This window comes from Sinohyriopsis cumingii, chromosome 14, assembly GCF_028554795.1.
Source record: "Sinohyriopsis cumingii isolate HCF-2022 chromosome 14, ASM2855479v2, whole genome shotgun sequence".
NCBI lineage: Eukaryota > Metazoa > Mollusca > Bivalvia > Unionida > Unionidae > Sinohyriopsis > Sinohyriopsis cumingii.
The window spans coordinates 4,724,885-4,747,257 of record NC_142974.1 but is presented as its reverse complement, the minus strand read 5'-3'; the positions used below and the strand labels follow the sequence as shown (position 1 = coordinate 4,747,257).

General features: G+C 35.6%; 1 protein-coding gene across 1 annotated transcript in view; it reads left to right on the top strand.

Annotated features, from left to right (window-relative positions):
- LOC149783127 (exostosin-like 3) overlaps nt 1-22,373 on the top strand; it is a 42,437-nt gene that overhangs the window by 6,267 nt on the left and 13,797 nt on the right. The window contains exons 2-5 of the mRNA XM_089931351.1: nt 2,792-4,823; nt 13,169-13,270; nt 15,753-15,907; nt 19,573-19,700. Of these exons, the coding sequence (XP_089787477.1) occupies nt 2,909-4,823; nt 13,169-13,270; nt 15,753-15,907; nt 19,573-19,700 (2,300 nt within the window). The 5' untranslated portion in view covers nt 2,792-2,908. The remainder of the gene's footprint in view (nt 1-2,791; nt 4,824-13,168; nt 13,271-15,752; nt 15,908-19,572; nt 19,701-22,373) is intronic.

Sequence of the window (22,373 nt, the reverse complement as noted above, 5' to 3'; positions counted from 1 at the left end):
AGAAAATGTCCATCTCCGAAACTCCACCCTGGCTGCTTGAACAACCAAAAGTACTTTATACGCTACACGATGGAAAAAAATTTGAAACAAACCCTTCTGTCTTCCACAACTATTACCATGAACTTCTCACCGAATATAAAAACTACACAATAATTTATACCGACGGCTCAAGCTGAAAGGATGAGGAAAAGGCTGCTGCAGCCTTCGTTTGTGGAAATCACACAACGCAAGTTCGCTTACCAAATGGAACATCAATTTTTTCAGCCGAAATCAGAGCAATAGACCTTGCTCTGCAACATATAGCAAGCAAACGTATTTTAAACAGTATCATCTTCTCCGACTCACTATCAGTTCTTCAGTCACTACACAATAGAAAACTGGAGAATCCATTATTGAAAAACATACTCGTCAAAAATACCAAGATGAGTGTCTCCCATGATATAATATACTGTTGGTTACCTAGCCGTATTGGTATTAAAGGTAACGAAAAAGCTGATCGCGCTGCTAAAATGGCCCTTACTCTAGAACCATCTGATTTTAAAATACCACATACTGATTTTAAATCTAGTGTCAGAAAGTCCCTCCGGCAGAAGTGGCAGGCATCATGGAATGATGCTGTAAATAACAAACTTGATGCAATGAAGCCAACTCTAGGAGAATGGACTCATTTCTACAGAACCATGCGTAGGGAGGAGGTAGTCATTGCAAGAATCCGAATTGGTCATACTTATATCACCCACTCCAACATACTAAAAGGTGAAGACCAACCAGAGTGCATTTCTTGCAATGAACCATTCACTGTTAAGCACTTTATGATAGAGTGTTTTGACCTGCAACCTGCGCGTGATCGTTATTACATAGTGCATGACATGAAAGAACTTTTTGATACTATTAATATCACTCGTATTATAGAGTTCCTGAAAGCAGTAAATATTTACTCTAAATTCTAACTTTTATGCTGTCACCTTGTGCAGTTTTATGCAATATATATACCGTCCCTTTTTAATACCTTTTCATCATTTTTCATTAACATACAACATTTACATCCCCCGTTGATCGGAAAGCTTTGTTTTTCACCGTTACCATCTTACCGTTTTAATTTCAACTATTTGTGTTTTAATATCGGTGGTCGATATGAGACTTATCATAATTTTTAAAAGATTATACATATAACATTTTGTTTGGCGCTAAATAGCCTTACAGTGCTGATGCGCAGTTAAAAATAAAATAAAATCAAACAAACAAATACTTACTGTTCAGTTAATTATTATCTGTTATCTACTCAGCTGTTTATGTCTGCATCAGAAGCTCACTCTTTCCAAGTAATTTTCTTATTTATTATTTGGTATTTAAATGGACTATGGGGCTTCTTGTTATTAAACTATGTGGAAAAGTAACTTGCCAAATACTTCATTGGATGAATTATTATCTTTATTATTCCTGTTTTCATCCAATGAGTATGTATCTACTTACACTAATAAAATTTTCTTATCTTACAATATTTAAAAAAGAGAACATAATTAACATTGACACTATTGTAACTTGATGGCCTTAGAAAAGATCTCATCATTACCCTGCTCTGAAGTGTTTGACCTTTAGTTGACCGATGATATTGCACACCAGTCTACCACTTTACCAGTCAGTTTGAATTTTGCAGGGCCTAAATTAGACCAGAATGGAGAAGTACTCCAAGGGCCAATAAAAGAGAAGTTGAAACTTATATGGAGATTTTGGTTTTATCAGCAAATAATTTCCTACCTGCCCTTGCATTTCAACTACTGTATGTAGATGTAAATTTTATGTACATGTATTTATGGTTATATTTTTGTACGTTTGTGTGTATGTATCTGTGTACATATGGATGTTAATATTTGCCTGTATATATGAAGAAATGAATATACAGTGGATGATACTTGATCAGACAAGTGTCTGTTATGTAACTCTGTATAATTATGCTGTGGTGTTTAAAGAAAGAAAAGATTCTGAGAAGAGAAGATAGGCATAGTCAGATGTTAGATCAATCCAGTAAACACTAGTAATACAACAATATATTTTATTAATTTATCCATCACATTTTTTATTTTCAAGACAACTCTTCCATAGAAGCAAATAAATTTGATTTGCCCTATTGTGTTATCCAATCTGATGTTTCGAAGGCAGTATGCTCAAATTGTCTGTTTTTAAATTCCAACATTCAGATTTCAGTTTTTCACATTATACAAGCTATTTCATCATATTATAAGTTGCAACCCAAATCCATAAATTAGTCCTGCTGTACATCAATGATGTTATTTGTGTCAGCTGTGCAGGTCTTTTGAGATAATCAGTGAAATTACTTGCGTGTCTCCATGCAGAAAATACACACAGATTTTGCTCCGTTGATTGTTCCAAGTTAACCAAGAAGAGAGCAGTCTTATATTTGCATACAGTAAAGAGAGCTAGATGTAAGTCTGGTGGTCTTTAGCATAGCTTTTGTCTGCTTTGCCAAGTCACATGGTTCAGTCCCTTGAAAATAATAAACTGAAAAGTTTTGATGTTAGCACATGGCTAAAAGTGTTTCCCAAGAATTAGCACACTGTAATCTTTAAAGGAGTTTGATCCCATTGTGCATTAATATTAAGGTATAGGACATTATATGAGTAACAGAAGCCCAAGTTATCAATGACATTAAATTCATATTGTGTCATTTGTCCATTTACAGACAATAGAATATTCATAGAACATGTGCTTGTGTACTTTGCATTATTTATTTATATAATTCTTTAAAAAATGTACCCCTTTTATTTTTCAGAAAGACAAAAGCAAAAGGAAAACTATGTGCTGAAGGTGACCAGCACTGGATAACATAAAGTTTGAAAAAGATGGCAAGTGGTTAAATAAAGGTGACAAGCAGTGCAATACAAAGAGGATGGAGTGCAAGATGCTTCCAGGTTGTAATCGTATGCTGAACCGGCTTGCACGCAACCACTTGTGGCCATTAATTAGTTGTTTTCTTGTACTACTGATAGTGTCATCACTGCTCTGTCACTATTACCTATCAGATGTAAGCAGTTTTTCAGTAGATCCTGTACATCGCTCAAGATCAAAGCTCGATCATTCAGATGACCTTGATCACCTGAAAAGTTCCGACTTGAAAGGTCAAATTGAGGAGCTAAGAGCAATTAAAGCATCTGTGAATAACGAGCTGAGACAGCTGGAGGGGAAACGCCAACAACTGCAAGTGGAAATTTCGAAATTTCAGATTCAAGCTGAGAGCTTTAGGGAAGAACAGGATTCTATGGAAAAAGATCTGAAACAAACTAAGCTCAGTTTGGAGCAGTTAAAGTTGGAACAAGACGAAATTGCTAACCATTTTATGCCAGTTTTGAAAGCACCAGAAAAGATATTATCGTCAGGAACTATTACTGATACACTCTCTCCTCCTAAATTCTTATCTTTGTGTAGAATGCATTCTTGTTTTGATTATTCCAGATGTTCACTATTGTCAGGTTTTCCTGTTTTTGTTTATGACACAAGTAATTATCTCTCATCATTACTCATTGATACATTCATCAAGGAATCAGTCACTTCTGCTTTTAGAAGTAATCCCTATGTAACAACTGACCCACTTGAAGCTTGTGTGTTTATTGTTATTCTTGGTGAAAATACAGCAGGATTAAATGACAAAGAGCTGGAGCAATTGCTCACCAGTCTGCCTCATTGGAATGGAGATGGGAGAAATCATATATTGGTAAACTTGCCAAGGACAGAAAAGAATTTTGATATGTTCGGCGGAGTTGGTACTGGAAGAGCAATTATTGCACAGAGCTCTTTTGTTGAGACAATATTCAGAGAAAAGTTTGATATTGTTTTACCACCATCATTCAGCAGATCTGATGGAGATTCGTGGGATGAGTTGTCTCCCCTTTCCCCACTTAGGCGCAAATACTTTGCCTCATTCATGGGTCAGTTTTGGTCAGCAGATAACAAAGTCTTAGATATGAATACAAATTTGAACTTACCAAGTGAAACATTCCAAGGCAGACAATTGCAGTTGGCTAATGATGCAAATGAATTAATCAACTTAGAAACAAGCATAGTTCAGAATTTAAAGCACATGAAATTCACATCCAAGGATAATGTGTTCTTACAATTTATCTGTGATAACAATGTGGCATCAGGCATTAAAGGGGAGTGGGGACTCTGTGCTGAAAGAAGCAAACGATTTGATATTTTGAAACAGTCCACCTTTGCACTCATAATATCTCCTGCCAACTTTTCTTTAATTTCAACAACTGTTTTTCAAGCTCGTCTCTATGAATCTCTAAAAAATGGAGCTATCCCTGTGATTATTGGAGACTATACAGAGCTGCCTTTCAGTGAAATCTTAGACTGGAGACGGGCAGTCATATCATTACCGAAACCAAGAATAACAGAATTGCATTTTTTTCTAAGGACTTTAAGTGATAACAATGTAGCAGAATACAAACGACATGGACGTATGATGTGGGAAGCATACTTTGGCACTTCGAAAAAGATTATTACCACTCTCCTTTCTGTAGTTAGAACTCGACTACAGATACCTCCAATTCCAACAGCTGATGAACCGAGCCCAAGTGTGTTCAATACATCATTTGTACCATTAACATTCGAACCAGCAAGTCCGGGTCAAGAAACAGATGAGCTATTGGGACCAGTCGAAGCACCATTTGCATCAGTTAAATTTCGGGAAAATTTTACAAGCTATATTCATCTGGAGAATTATAATCATCCTGGGGACCCCTTTCATTTATACCCATTTACTCCATTCGAGAAGGTTCTTCCTTCAGAAGCAAAATTCTTTGGTAAGTTATTAGCTGATTGATCCAATATTTTAGTAAAATGTGATCATGTATTTTTGTCAGGTTTCTATTCTGTGTCACATTTGCATAGTGTTATGTTTCATTATTCATGAGTGCCTTATGTCACACAATTCATAAGTGAGCGCAGGAAATTAATGAGCGACTTTATCTTAGGCACAGTTTAGTGATTTCTAAAGGGGTTCATTCCACCCACTGGTGTTTTGTAAGGGGGGAGGATCAATTTGAAGTGGGGAATTAGTTATTATACAGTACAGGCTATACATTACAGTGGGATAGTAGAGAGTTACAAACAAGTCCATCTACATTGTCATTTTATAATTTGATGGAATCACACTGTTGGAGAATGGAGATTTGCCTTGTACACCACATACACTTGTGATGCCATGTTGTAATGGATATTTTTACATGTCCATTTCTGCTGCAGATATGCATACTGAAGAAAGGATAAATACTGCAAAATAAATGTAAAATAACCAAATCATCTCCCTGTGATTTTATATTACAATATCTTTAGTAGATGTAGTTTTTATTTTTCTAAGAAATGACACTCTGCTTCAGTGACTAACACTATACCCAATAACTCATTATTAATAATTAAACAATATTTGACTTTATTTTAAGTATGTAATTTGAGTAGGTAATTATTTGCCATTAAAAACATGGCTACAAATTTTGCATGCAAAAGCTGACAAACCTTAGGAATACTTGAATGCAGAGTGAATGCCAATTGATGAAGCCTGGAGAAAGTATAGTTAACTGTATAAGTATCTTCAATGAAGTATGTATTAATTGCCTGTCATAGAGTATATGATAATAATAATAATAATAATAATAATGAGGACTTTGTATAGCGCCTAATCTTTAGAAACTCTTAAGCGCTTTACAACATTAGACAACACCTATAAGATAAAAAATATATAATGATATGATTACAAAAACAAACACCATAAAATGAGAAAACATTAAAAAAACATCCTGAGAATATTTAAGGTAGGAAACATTATTAGGTCTTTAAGTTTGTTCTTGCAGTCAAAATAAGTGAGTTTTGAGAGCCCTCTTAAACGTGATCACTGTGTCTTTGTGTCTAAGTTCAGTGGGCAATTCATTCCATGTTGCTGGGCCCTGGTATGCAAAAGAACGCTGTCCATGTGACTTTGTTTTCATAGTGGGAATAATGAGTATACGATTGTCAGAAGAAGAGCATAAGTATCTTGCTGGTGTGTACACGTGGGTGAGGTCGGATAGGTATGTTGGACTAGAGTCCGACAGTGAAACATAGCACAGAGAACAAATTTTGTGTTTGATTCTGGATCGAATGGATAGCCATTATAGGGTACAGAGCAGTGGAGAGGTGTGCTCTGATCGTGGTACTCTAAGTATGATCCATGCAGCTGTGTTTTGAACATTTTGAAGTTTCTGGAGCAGATATTGAGATGAACCAGACAGAAATGAGTTACAATAGTCCAGTCTTGAAAGTACTAATGAACACACAAGTGTTTTAGTGGCATCAACTGAAAGACATTTATGAAATGATAAAATTTGTGAATAAACCAATATTCCAAAATAAATAATCCAACACTGGAAGTGTTGATGTGCCTGTGGTGGGCCGTGTTCTGGTGATGTGACAACAGTCTTTTGTTTAAACACAATAATACAGTCGAAGAATATATTCTTATATTTAACTCTAAATCTAAGTCTCTATTTCCAAGAATGTTATTTTTGTGCTGTTTGTTTTTCCAGAGAAAAATTACTTGAATTAAATAATTTGAATAAATACTAAACTAAATGAAATACTGGACACAACAATAATACAACTGATTCTGTTCAGATTTTAAAGCACAAATGAATAATTTCTAGAGAAACAAGATTATAAAGTGATCTGCTTGACCTCAGGTAATAAATTAACATTGTTTATGAAAAGAATATTACCTTAAAAAAATTTCTTTCCAAATGCTTACAAGATAAAAGCTTAGTTATGATTAGAAAGTCTATTACTGAAATTATATTAAAACACATGGAAAACTTGATGTCCTTGAGTCAGGCAAAGATAATTAATCCTAATGGTTAACCCATACTCATAGATAAAAAAAAATTGTTTTATACTAGTTATTTACAGAAGTTTTAATAAAAAAATATGATTAAAGTCAGGTAGAAATGAACTTGATTTTGGACAAGGTTAAGTCCAAAATATAATTATTTGTTGCATATAATGAAATTAAAAAAAATTGAATAGCTAACAAACAGTGCAAATTGAATATACATAAGTTTATTTATATGAATATTATTTTGTTTTTAAAAATGTTAAGTTTACAAAATGAAGCAAGAGAGCTGATCAGTGAACAGTCACTGAAAAATACATAATAGGATAACATGTTACAGCTAAAGTGAATTTCTCTATCTTAAATTAAGTATATTTCTTTTTAACATCTCTTCAGTAGAGTTTTAAAAGGAATTCATTGTAAAAATCATTCCTTTGATCATCTTATGGTAACAATCATCCTTTGGATTATCATCTTATGGTAAAAAATCATCCTTTGGATTATAGTCTTATGGCAAAAATCATCCTTTGGATAATAGTCTTATGGTAAAAAATCATCCTTTGGATTATCATCTTATGGTAAAAAATCATCCTTTTTGGATTATAGTCTTATGGTAAAAATCATCCTTTGGATTATAGTCTTATGGTAAAAATCATCCTTTGGATTATAGTTTTATGGTAAAAATCATCCTTTGGATTATAGTCTTATGGTAAAAATCATCCTTTGGATTATAGTCTTATGGTGAAAAGCATCCATAAGATTGTCTTCTTATGTTAAAGTTCATCCTTTGGATTATCTTCTTATGGTACTGATCATCCTTCGTATTATATTCTTATAGTAATACAGTAGAACCTGTCTTGAAAGACCACTCCTTCTGCCAAAACATTATGGTCTCTCAAGACAGGTGGTCTCATGACATGTCATAACACATAACACTATAAAATCAATACATCTGTGCATAGAGAATATGGTCTTTCATGACAGGTGGTCTCACATTTTATGGTCTTGCAAGGCAATTTTACTGTAATCATCCTTTGGATTATCTTCTTATTAAAGCTGTACTGATTAATAGGCCATACTCATAATCGGTCCGATTATTAGAACAATCAGTATAATCTGTATTGGCAGAAATCGTCAGTACCGATGTAAACAAAGTTCCCAAAAATAAATTCAATCATAACATTCATCTTGATGTGGCTTGAATTTTAAATCAAAATTAAATAGTGGAAATTAAGGAATACAAATTTGATTTGGGGGTTAATTGAAAGACAATATATTCTTAAAAGTAAATACTTTTTAACACACTTGCTGTATAAACTACTGCTGATTGTCTGCACACAACAAATTATCAATACCATTCATGCACTCATCCCAATCACAGCAGCCAACCAGCCAATGAGGCCTTGTGTGGCTGTTGAACTTCCAGCATACGCATTAGCGGATAGCTAGGCAGATTAAATAGCTAGCTAAATTTCTAACTACTATGAAACTATGACCCACTATAGGTAATCTGTTCCTTAGACAGTCCTGCAATGCTGTTAATCAACGAATAGTGGTCGCACACTGAAGCAGTTGAGCGGATTCATACAAATATTATGCAGCATTGATATTGGTATGCCAGTGCCAGCAGTGTTACCTCAGCTGCTGAGCTGCTTCAGTGCATGACTCGCAGCGTGGTTCGTGCATCCAGCCAGCTACGTGGACAACTTAATAGGAATTTACTTGATTTAAAACATTATTTCAAGAGCGTGAATCTATTGGATTATTAATATTGACTAGCGATTGTACACTATTAAATATACTACCAAGCCTATGCATAATGTCAGTCTTGAACTACTCAAGTTTAGTCTGGAATTACTTCAAAGTAAATGCAGTTGACGAGTCCAAAGCAAATTGCACACTTTGCAAAGCATGCATTTCCAGAGATGGAAAGGATTCTAAATATTATACGACATCGAATCTTGTCCAGCACTTGCACTGCAAGCACATCATCAAACATGGCCTGTTTCAGGCAGATAAAAAAGAAAAGGATGCTGCGCAGTTAACCTCAGCAGCTGCAGCAACTCCTCGTACTCTGACTATTGATGCTATGCTGGACCAGAAGCAGCCATTTGCATCTGACAACCCAAGAGCTAATAGTTGGCACAAAGCTATTGCAGAGTTCATGGCAGTAGATGTGCAACCATGTTCCATTGTTGAAGACACTGGATTTCAATCTCTGATGGCCAAGGCAGAACCACGCTTTAAAATCAAGTCGAAAGTACTTTTCCACATCTTTGATATCTGACATCCATAAGACGATACAAAGCAACGTACTTGATTTAGTTTCTGCCCAATCTGACCTTAGTTTGACCTCTAATGCATGGCCAGACCTGCCCATCCTTGTTGAGTCTTACGGCACACTGGCTGACGGAAGACTTGCATTGAAAACAGGTGATTTTAACAGCAACGCCTCTCAATGAATCACACAGGAGAATATTTAGCAAGCAAACTGGACAAATTATGCGAGTAATACATTTCCAAACCTAATATCCATATTCTTCTGCATGACAGAAGTGCAAACATGGTTAAAGCAATGCGTCTGGATGAATTCAAGATCATCAGCTGTTTTGCACACTGAAGCTCATTGTCAGTGATGGCGTTCAGTCAAAGATGTTTTGGCGATCTTGTGATCCATAGTCAGCATGTTCCGGCACTCCATCCTGGCACAACAGCAGCTCGAAGAGCAGCAGGAAGAGTTTGGCGTTGCCCATAAGAAACTCGACCAGGATGTCCAGATACGCTGAAATTCTGCAAACAATATGATGGTTTTGTTATATGAACAAAAACAAGTCTTGGGGGCTTACGCTACTCTCTATGACCTGCCTAGTCTAACAGCCCAACAGTGTGTCTTGATTAACTATATTGTGGACACGTTAGGCCCATTCACAGACATTACCAAGGAAGTAAGTTATAGTCAGACATCAGTATCAATCATACTTCCTATGCTGAAAATGCTCCGAATGTTGCTGGCTTGAGGGCGTGAAGCGAGTCATGGTATTCCGACAATGTGCTGTGATATGTTGACATCACTGAACATATGCTTTGCTGATGTTGCCGGCAACAATAGGCTTGTCTTGGCCACCATCTTAGATCCACAATTCAAACATTGCCTATTCAGCAAAGAATTACTTGTGACCAGATCCAAAGAATGGCTTAGAGCAGAATGCATCATAGTTGTGTCAGCTGACAAGCAGGAGGAACCCCCAAGCAAAGAAAAACGAAAAACTGAAACTGAAGCAAATGCCACTGGACCATCAATGTCGCATCACTGGGATTTTTATTCTGTGTCCTGTGATGAACATTGACCTCTAACTTTAGTCTTAAAGCATGCGTATTATTAATTTTAATTATTATTGGGCTATTGTTATTAATATTTTTTAGTCATTTATTGAAATCTAGTAATGGCGACCTGCATCATTAAACGTAAGTTAAAAGACTAACTTAATACATTTTCATTAATTTATATCCTGAATTGGCAAACCATAAGTTTTATCAGTCTTAATTTTATAGTTTTTCAAGTTTTATGTTTGTGTGATCGTTGTTTTCGGTAAATAGTTATGTACTTCTTATCTGGTTTCTGTTTGTTTTGTATAGAAGTTCAGATTGACTTGCTTCATAAAAAAAACCTTGTTATAACTCACATGGCAAAATACCTTCTTGCATTACACTAATAGGTTCGTGTTTCTGAACCAGTCATTGTTATAAAACAAATAATAATGAAATAATCAGTCTCATAATCGGTATCGGCAATTTTAATAATCGGCTATACATGGTATCGGCATAATCAGTAAAAATTGACAATGGTACAGCTTTACTTCTTACGGTAAAGATCATCCTTTAGATTATCTTCTTATGGTAAAGAAATAATTGCTGAAATAGTAGATATCTTTTTTGAGGGACTGCTCCCAAAAAGATTTAAAAAGGACAGATTTCAAGTAAACCTGGCCTTAATATTTGAAGAAGGTAAAAAGCTTTGTTTCTTACCATTTCATCTACTTTGCACCAGAGTCTTTTGGTAACCAGAAAATTGTGTGTATTTTATTTTGGTTTAGAATTTTGGTCAAATTCCATCTTGTAAACAGCTACCGTTACGATCTACAACTTTATTTCTCACTATTTTGTATTGGTTGTTGTTTCCTATGGCTTTATATTGATCACATGTTTTTATTGCATGTGTGATTTCTGGTGTATTCCACTTTGGTTGAATAACACATTTAACTCGGTGCTTTTTTCAAAGGATTGTGCCTATCAGTGACACCTATGAAGAGTAAAGCATCATAGACATCATCCAACATACCCATAATATCTCACAGTACATATGTTAATATTCTTCAAATTTTGAAAAGCTCTGTATGAAGTTGTATGGTGAGATGATTTGGGGATGAAAAGTCTAGTTTACCTTTTATGCTGCCTGTGTTGCTTTCCCCAATACAAATAGAAGAGAACAACACAGGGAGCATATGAAACAGGGAACCAGACTAGACAATAAACTACATATACTTTAGTCTGGTTTACGATAGAAACTATTAAACACTATAGGCATAGCTAAAAACATTCAGACATCGGAAGCCAGCATTTTTTTAAATACATTTTTTTAAATTTGGAACTGTATGAGCGGTTGTTTTTACGGGGATTAAATAAAGTCGCTGGAGATTATCCTTGTTTTTTGTGATGTGGTTGTTCATAGCAGTGTTCAAATGCATATTTTGCCAAGACATCATGGTCACTGGTCGCATTCAGCAGGTGGTCCCTCATAACAGAGTGTTTATATAATAAAATTGATCCATGCATTATGATTGTGGTCAGAAATGAAAGATGGTCGGTCACTTATAGCAGTTTTTACTGTAATATGATGCAGGTCAACTTTTAATTTTTTGTAAGAATACAACCAACACCTCAACAAAGTCAGAACGTTTCAGCTTATCATTGATCTTTTACACCTTAATTACATTCCTGCACAGGAGCCATTCAAGGTGGAAACTACTGTCTCAGCCAGAAGCGCTATAAGACCCTTTGACTGGGGTGTTTCCATATGGATGCATACCTTCCCATAGAAAGCACCTCTGGTTTTGCCTAGAGCTGAAGGTTTTTCAATTTCAAGCTCTGCCACGCAGCCTAGCCCCCCTTCCCTTGAAACTTTCACCAGTTGATGAGAGTAGATGAATCTCATCTGATGTCTCAAGGGATCCCCCATCCTTGAGTACTAACTAGACTGGACTGCTCCGGTTGCCTAGTGGTTAGAGCATCCGCCTTGGATGCAGGAGGTCGTGGGTTCGATCCCTGGTCGAGTCATACTAAAGACTTACAATAATGGTACTTACGGCTGCCTCACTTGGTGCTCAGCATTAAGAGGTTAGTGTTTGGACTAGTTGGCTTGGTGTCAGAATAATGTGACTGGGTGGGACATCATTCGGCATGTCTGTGACATGATGCCCCAGTGCTAGACATCACTGTAAATGGTCACACTGCAGACATGGTAGCGATATGACTGAAAAAGTGTTAAAGCTACGTTAAAAATCCAAATCACACACACACACACTCTTTGTCCTATATGGAATAGTCTAGGTTCCAGTCAAAGACTGTGAATAATCTGAATGGGCCTATGATGTGAGAGTTAGACTGGGTCTGTGTTCTTTCAGTTCTAGGTGTTCCCTTACTAAAAAGAAGAAGGAATTATGAGTTTGCATGAGGTGACTTACATACTGAAAGAGGTAAGTTGATTTTGTTGTAGGTATAACGCCATATTGTAACACATGAAAGGCCAGCATTTTCAGGTGGAGGAAGAACCAGGGAAAACCCCAGGAAGAACCATTGAACCACAGGAAGCTAATGGCATGCTTTCTCACATATCCATGTTCAACTTGGCTGTTCCTGACATTTGAACCCACACAAACAGAGATCTCAGTGATCAGTAAGGGTGAGTTCCTTAGACCAATTAGCCACATAGGGCCCTGAAGAGGTGAGAAGGCAGTAGTAACAGGTAAGTATTCCATAACTGAAATTAGTTTTATAATAAAAATAAATTTTGTGTCATTTGGAAAAAAACATTAATTCATTTGTTGTGGAAGGTTGTGTTTCTACCAAAAATGCATGTAATTTTTTATTAGGTTTTTAAATTCATGGTTTACTGCAACCACAAAATGAAAAACATATCAGTGGCTCACAAATATAATGATGTTACAGCATTATAATTTCTTGAAAAGATCAGTTTATCATTTTTAAGAGAAAACCATTGTTTTCTTCCAGGTTCAGGTTATGGGTTTCGGCCAATTAACAAAGGGGAGGGTGGTTCAGGCAAAGAGTTCAGTGAGTCATTGGGTGGAGATCTTCCGAGAGAGCAGTTCACAGGTATATTTTATTTTTCTTTCCTTATCAGCAAGTACCATATTCACTATAGTAGTTTCTTATGTAATAAATGCACACCTCTCCTTTTAATCAGAAGTTGCATGTCATCATACCTTGTAATGTGCCTCCACTGCAGACATACCTCACAGTCTTCTCAGAACTTGCATATCTGGTGTATTGCGACCATGTTGTAGGATAAATCCTTTCAGAAACCACTCTTACAACAGGTGAGAACAATTCCAACATCTTTTTAACTTGGGCAACTTAAACTTGTTGTAACTAGCTCAGTTTTGATATAGTGACAAGAACAAATATTAAAATTTTAATACAGTTTTCTTTGTCAGGTCTGTTGGTCTAAATTGGAATTTTTATTATGTTATAAACTTAACCATATCTGGAGAGAAACTGAATCTCAAAATAGAGAGTACCTAAAACAGACAAAGGGAGCTAATTCTTCTACTATATACGTTCAGTTGATGAGGAACTTGTGACTTGTTATGGTGACCTTTGAGCTAGAAAGTGTTCCCAAAGTGAAACACGGTGTCTGTTGTGCAACCAGATTTTGTAGTGTAAATTCACCACTCCATTTGAAAAAAAAATAATTTTCTGAACATAGGAGGGACTTAACTGAAGACATTATGGAAGGACTTGGAAATATAATACACAGTATTCACATGTGGTTTATATGTTCGGTGCAGTTTCTCTTCGTAATATTTGCATCCTGTAATTGCACATCTTACAGGAGACACTGAAAACCATTACACAGTGCTGTTAAATCAGATGCTGTATCTGAAATATTCTACCCATCAAGTCATCGTCTGACCTTATTTCTACATAGCGAGTACAGCAAAACTTTCCTAATCGGCCCTTCTGTAACTCAGTTCTATATATGGACTCCACACATTTTGTTCCACTAAGGGGGCACTGACCAGTTATTATGTACTTTTGAGAGAGTGACTTGTATATTATGAAGTTGTTTGCATTTAAAACATGCACACTGGAGAGGATGTTGGCATACCTCTATGCTACATCAATGTAATGTGAATGATATTTCTTTGGATATTGTACTTTTGGAAATTGTACACGATCTTAGCACCCTGTTAACTAAAATGACTGCCACCTTGTACTAAAAATATTAGCCTGAATTAGTCTAAAGTACACAATCCATAGCAGCTATTAAAATAGGGAAAATGAAATTTGCCAGACTAGACAATACCAGCTTCTGAAAGTGCAATGAATGAATTACCAAATATATAAAATGTAAAATTGTTATCGGCTCTTTTTTTATACAATTTACCTCTGAAGTTCAGGAAGTGAAAATGACCAAGTGGAGCTAGCACATTTTTGGTCTTTTATAAATAGCCAGTATAACCAGTGAGGAAATCCAGGAAAATTCTTTTTCTTTAAAATTCTAACCCTATGCAAAATAGGAAACTGTAGAGTGCCACCTAAGGTCATTATGATACTGATCTTAGTACTGTATAAAGATAGTAGCCACCTCCATGAGGCAACTTCAGATTTTTTGGTCCCAACTGATTCTCAGCCTTGACCATCAAGTAACGCAGCTTGAAGGTTTTTTTTTAGCAATAATTTAAAACTTGTGTGAAGTAGTCACCAATTTATCCTGAAATTTGCCTTCTTATCCCTATTTTCTCTGGATAAAAAAGCAACTTCCCTATTTGGGGACAAGGTTAGTCTCTATTAATTCAATCTATCTAACCTGCTACTTGACTATTGCTGTGAAAAGTTTCAGATTTGACATTTTTTTCAGATCAGAGGGTTATAGATATATTTTTTGCAATTTCTGTAATGCCCACATTATTAGGAAAGATAAACATAAGAGACGTGTTTCTGGGTGCACAGACATCAACAGTTTGCTATTATTGTTGGTAAAGACATTTTCATAAAGCTATTAGATCATTAATTCAGTGACATACTTATTTGCCCCTTTGACCTTGGGATCAAAGTCAGGGTGATATAAAGTTTATTACCGGTGTGATTGAAGCTTTTTATTTTCCATGTTTTTTTCGAAACACCTTGATGGATTTTCTCCCTGCTTGAATTGTATGATTATGAAGTTCAGACAATTCATTCTGTGACATGCTTTCTTGCTCAACAATTTGACCTTGAAATCAAGGTCACACATTTTACCATAATGTTTCTGGGCTAAACAAGCCCTGGCCTTCTTGTTCTTAATTGTTTTCATTTCATATTGTGTTTGGATTGGTTTGGTACTTATCAGCACAGCAGCACAAGTAAGGTTATCTAGTGCCAAGTGCCTCACCTAAAGATACCATGGTAGCTGACTGAGGGTGGTCCAACGATAGGATTTGAACCTGCACCCTTTCAGTCCAGCACGCTAACCATTGAGCCACCGCAGCTCCCTCATTTATTGAGATATAAAGCAATAATTGGAGAGTAAAAGCTGGTCTATTTTTGAATTATATATCTATAATTGTTTATTAATAAAAGTTGTCTATTACAGTTGTGATGTTAACATATGAGCGTGAGGCAGTGATGATCAGTGCTGTCCAGCGGCTGAAGGGTTTGCCGTACCTGAATAAAGTGATTGTGATCTGGAATAACCCAAACCCTCCATCAGCAGATCTGCGATGGCCGAACATCAGAGTACCAGTCCATGTAATCTTTCACATTTATTTGCCTATAAAGTTAAGGGTTGCTTTATGTTCTGTAGTTTATGGCTTTGAAAAATTTCAGTGCCTCCTTGCCTTTTGCCTGAGTTCCAAAGCACTGTGTGTATTCTGTATATTTTTAAAATTGATTTCAAATGATGCAACTCTAATTTACTCCACTGGATGTTCAGAAATAGACCTAAATAATGTTAATTCCCCTGTTTACTTGTTAATTTTGGGCAATACATACGGCCTAATGGGGGGCACCGAGTGGTCTAAAGAGCTCTCCGTTATGGGTCACTGCCATCTCACCTCTGTCTGCGTGGGTTCGAGTCTAGGATTCAGCCAGTGTGTGTGTGTGAGAAAGCTTGCGAGTAGCTTCTCGTGGGCCAGTGGTTGTTCCCAGGTTTTCCTTCACCAATAATACTGGCCACCATGCATAGCCTATCGTGTGCTGAAAAATGACATTAAACCCCACAACAACAACAGCCCAAGAAGACAATTTTTATTGGAATGGTATGCAGTCATGGGGCTTAATTAAATAAATGCAATAAATTAAGCTGTAGAATGCTGAAAATTGAACTCCCTCCAGTGTCATCCTCATGGCTTTGGTTTCTATAGACGAATCTTCACTAAGGTTAGTTGGTTTTCAGCCAAATATAACATGTGACATGTGACTTGATTGTAATGAGATCTTGAATGAGTTAGATTTCCCACTTTCCATAACATCATTTATATGAGTTATTGTCCCTGATTGGCAATCTTCCCAAAAAAAGATTTTTGGTTGGGGGATGTATGTCATGTTAGGTCCTTCTAACATTGGTCTTCCTTATCAAAATTTTACTAAGGATTAAAGGGTTTTAGCCAAATTTACAATACAACTCTATATTGACAAGACTTTGAATGAGCAAACATAAATTTAAACATTATTGATAGATTCTATGATGAGTTTGGTTTAGCAGCATTGCTTTGTCAAATATTGTTAGATTTCATGCTTTATGATTTTTGGTGCTCTGTTTCATCCTTTAGAGGAAATATATGTTCTGATTACCCATTCTGCTGACTTTAATTTCTCATAGTTAACTTTACCAAGGATTATTGGATTTCAACAAAATTGAGACATGAAGTGCATGAGACCTTGAATTTTACCTTATGTCTTATAGTTTCTAAACAGTGTAACATGATGTTTTGTTGTACAGTACTACCCATTTTTCTCACCCATGTGACAGAGAAATCTACTTGTTTTGCTAACCTTACTTTTCTTGTCTCAGTCTAGTCATCTCAGACCAGTCGTCTCAGTCAAGGTGTCCACGCGCTCAGAACTACTTTTTAAAAAAAGAAACCCTTGTTGTCTTCTGCTGTGCCTGATGTAGTTGTACTAAAATCAAACAACAACAGCAACAGCTATGTAACAAAAACATTGTAACTTAAGTTAAATCCATCTCTGATAACACACCATACAAAACAATTCAAGAGAGACAAAGACAAACACATATGATGTCGAGCTTTTTGGTATTATGTTTGTTCATTCCACACAGCATAGTCAATTTTATCATATATGCAGGCCTGGCTCAATGCATTTTTAAATCAGTGTCATTAAATGTAGCTAAAGCTACCCAACTAGTTTTAAATACTTTGTGGGAAACAAATTATATACTGTTAGCTACATTTAATGATGCTAACCTGAAAATAACTGCGACAGATAGGATAAAATTCTCAATGCTGTGTGAAATGAACAATATAACAGAAAACACTTATGCATGAATATATGCTATAGACCTATACACTTCATAGCCTCCCAACTCTCTTAACAACTACGGAAAACTTAGTAACAGCCAGAAAAGTGTTATATAAAACATGCTTTTTTCTAATTTTGTTAGGCCTCTCCACAGTGCCTCTGTTGAATCAAAAATGTACCTACAATATTTAATGACAAATAATACACTTACCAGCCAGAAGGAATAATTTATCCGTCAGCACATTAATCCATAAGCTAATTTCACTGTAGCACTTGCCATATTTCCAGGACAGAAAAATAAATGTTAGCACATGGTTATCCGCTAGAGTCCGTTTTTGGAGGGTCTATTATACACGGGGTTAATTTTACAATCAGTATTAAGGACAATACAAGTATGTCACACCAGTTTCACCTCCTCCAAAGAAAAGAATAGTTATATACGATAGAGACACAGATCTCTAATTACCCATGTATAATCTAAAGAAAGATGTTACTCTTCGTTACAGCTTGTACTAAGTATAACTACAGTACAGTAGAGCTGAGTAGCCAATATCGTTTTATTATTTACAGTATAACTTTTCAAAATTGGAACTGATGAAAATAAAACAGTTTCTTGTAATAAATATTAATTATTTATTTTCAGTTTCATATAACATCCATATATTAAAATGTGATAATACCTCATTATTATGCGACGTTTTATGTTGTTATTTTTCTTTGCTCACTCATATAAACTCTGTACTTCAGACACAACAGTCATACCACAGCCCTCATTAACATATTTATATTATTGTGCCGCATGTAAACATTGGATGTGAACACTAGTGCAGAATTCTTTTTACTTTAAAAGGAAAATGTTGGGTGAGAAAAATAATCTACATTGGGGTTTGGAGTGAGACAAGGAAATCCCAGTCGCGGGTTTATATTATATGTCTCTTCACTCGGGCAAGCCTCATGGGGAGAAAAATAATATAAACCCTTGACTGGGATTTCATTGTCTTGGCCCAAACCCCGACATAAATTGTACATATCTCGACATCCTTGGGCCCAAGGTAATACTGTTGATATAAGGTGCTGTCAAGATGAGTTGGCAGGAAAAAATTGAACTGTAGCAGACGTGAAATTCATCTGTATGGGGCAGCTTATCATCAGTACATATGATTTGCACTTTGAGAAAGTAAACAATGAAAATTTGTGTTAAAGGCAAAAGAAAGAACCAGATTTAAATATGCTTGTATATTGACATCTTACATTTGTGTTACATATATGTTATACAATCCATGCACATAAAAAATCCTTGAATTTGTGTATGAGATCATATGTTAGAACAGAGGTGGGCAAACTTTCCAGTGCAAGTGCCACATACACAAATTTACACCTTTTCGCTGGTCGCTTAGTTCATTAAGTGAAATAATTAATATTTGAAATAGCAAAAACAAAAGATTTTTCTAAATTACATCTAATTAATTTTCAGTTAATATGTTGTTAATATTTGAAAACTTAAACTTAAACTTCAAAAGAAGCACTTTTATTTGATAAACAGAGTAACATAAACAGTCAGTGTGAATGATGACTTGTTCCTAGGCCGCATGAAAGCCCTTGGCGGGCTGCATGCGGCCCATGGACTGTAGTTTGCGCACCCCGTGTTATAAAATACTCTAATCAGACTTATCTCATTAGAGAACATATATTGTATAAACACATCTATAAAATATGTTAAATAAATCTTGTTTTATGTACTGTACAGTCCATTGTCAACCAACACAGGTCACTAAGCAATTAACTAGCTGCACATGGCTGTTCAGTTGTTCCAATATGTGCGTGCTACATGTGCTTAAATTGGCTTAGATTTTACAGCCACTGAGACAAGACTTCTCAATGAGGCTACCAAATGAAGGAGGCTACTCGCAGCAAGGTTTGATTTTCTTCTTCAGGTCATAAAAATGGCAAAGAATAGCCTTAACAATCGCTTCCTTCCATTTGATGCCATTGAGACAGAAGCTATCCTAAGTATAGATGATGATGCTCACCTTCGGCATGACGAGATTGTGTTTGGTTTCAGGTTTGTAAAGAAAAATGTTTGTGATTTTTTAGGCATGTGACTCCAGTTTTATTAAACATATCAACATTTCTTTCTTATTGCTTGGTTGCTTTCCATAATGGTTTTCACAGAGCATTTGAACACTCAGCTTGCACCAGATATTAAAATACAGTTTCAAAATTCCTAGACTTTTTTCAAAAGATTAAAAAGCTTTCCATGTGTTAAATTTTAGAACTAAAATGTGATTTACATTCATTTTACTATAACTGATCAAAATAATGATATTGTCTGAAGCACCATGAGCAAGATAACGTCAGATCTCAGCAGAGCAATTTAGAGTATTTTAGTGTCACTAGACCATGGAATCTAAACAGCAGTATCCATAAGATATACAAATGAACGTCTTTACTGTCACCTTTCGATGAAATCATTCAGTTAATCCCGACTGATTGTTTTATATCTCAGAATGTGGCTTAGTACGAGAGGATCTGAAAGGTGTCCTGCCAACTGGCATCTATTTTTTTTTCTTGCCATACAAATGCAGCGCTTATTATAGATTAAAGTAGTTATTGAAGATTTTGTTCATTATGCCTATTACCGAAGTGGTTAGAGCATCCACCTTGGATGTGGGAGGTCATGGGTTTGAACCCTGGCTGAGTCATGCCAAAGACTTTTAAAAATGGTACTAGCAGATGCCTTGCTTGGTGCTTAGTATTAAGAGGTTAGTTTTAGGACTGGTGAGTCTGGATAATGTGGCTGGGTGGGACATCATGCTTTATGTCTGAAGCATTGATGCCCCAGTGCTAGACTTTAGTTTAAACTGCCACACTACAGACATTGTAGCGATATGACTGAAAAATTGTTAAAGCTATGTAAAAAATCCAAATCACATACACAGACACATACTCATCCATTATGAAACAGAAACAACTAAAAGGATAATGCCAGACAAAACAGGTTTTTGATTTCAAATGATGTAACTCAAATTTTGTTAACTATTAGACCTAGTATTTATATCCCTTAGTGTCCTGCTGTTGAGAACACTTGGTACAAAAGTAGAAAATGCTTGTTAACACATTAACCCCTGGCGACCAGTTTACGTGGCAGGAGGTAGTAGCCTACTGCCGAGCTCTGTAGCATGAAGGTCATGTATGATAACTAAAGTGGGTGGTATTATAGAAAGGTAGACAGATGTTGCTCTACATTGATACCAAATAATCTGGAAGTTCTAGTTGCACTACAAAATAGAGGGAAAAACCTCATTTTATGGACCCGATTTGTTTCCACCCAAAATTCGCACATGGTCAGAATCCGATTTTGTATCCGGACTTTAGACTTTTCGGTCTCAGATCTAAGGCAGACCGGTATGAACTGCAAACAGACAGATGAACCTTTGCAAAAAGTAGGATAAGTTGGGCGTTTGGAATAAAGTTTGGTCTCGATACGAAAATAATGGGTCTGTTAAGCATATTTTAAAACATTTTTACCCTTCTGCTCATGCATGAGCCAAATAGCCAATGAAAAATGATGTTTCTAACACAACTCGGCATTAGATTATTGGAAAATCACCTGGAAGTTGATGTATTAGGATGTATTCACAATTAGCTTTCAAAATGTGTCTTTCCCATTCGAAATTCAGGCGAATACAACAAAAACCGCTAGGGGTTAATGTGTTAAGAGAAAATCAGAGTTGTTTCTCCAGTAATGTTGCAGATGTTAATATGTCATTTCAGGTCTTGCCAGTCTCACCTGCTCAAAAAGAAATTTTGTTGCATCATGTTGAACAATATAATGTTGTTCCCTAATCTGTGGAATGTCTACATTACTGGCTGCATTCAACTATAACTTTTATTTAATATTACTATTAGGTTTAAAGGTTGTAGTCTTATATGCTAGGACTTTCTGACTTGCTTGCTTTGCCCTTTTAATAATCAAAATAGGTTTTAAATTTATGTTATAATATATTAGGTATTCCTGTATTGCCTGTCCAGTAATGTTGCAGATGTTAATATAAAATTCTCTACTGACATAAAGATAATTAAAAAAATTTAAATTACTCTGGCTATGTAAAGCAGTATGTTTCATTTAATAGTGACTGTATTATACGAAATTGTATTGTATAAAGTATTTGACTTTCATTTACTCCAGTCTTAATGCAGTATTTTATGCAGCATTTCTCTTTCATTTACTCCAGTCTTAATGCAGTATTTTATGCAGCATTTCTCTTTCATTTACTCCAGTCTTAATGCAGTATTTTATGCAGCATTTCTCTTTCATTTACTCCAGTCTTAATGCAGTATTTTATGCAGCATTTCTCTTTCATTTGCTCCAGTCTTAATGCAGTATTTTAAGCAGCATTTCTCTTTCATTTACTCCAGTCTTAATGCAGTATTTTATGCAGCATTTCTCTTTCATTTACTCCAGTCTTAATGCAGTATTTTATGCAGCATTTCTCTTTCATTTGCTCCAGTCTTAATGCAGTATTTTAAGCAGCATTTCTCTTTCATTTACTCCAGTCTTAATGCAGTATTTTATGCAGCATTTCTCTTTCATTTACTCCAGTCTTAATGCAGTATTTTATGCAGCATTTCTCTTTCATTTACTCCAGTCTTAATGCAGTATTTTATGCAGCATTTCTCTTTCATTTGCTCCAGTCTTAATGCAGTATTTTATGCAGCATTTCTCTTGCATTTG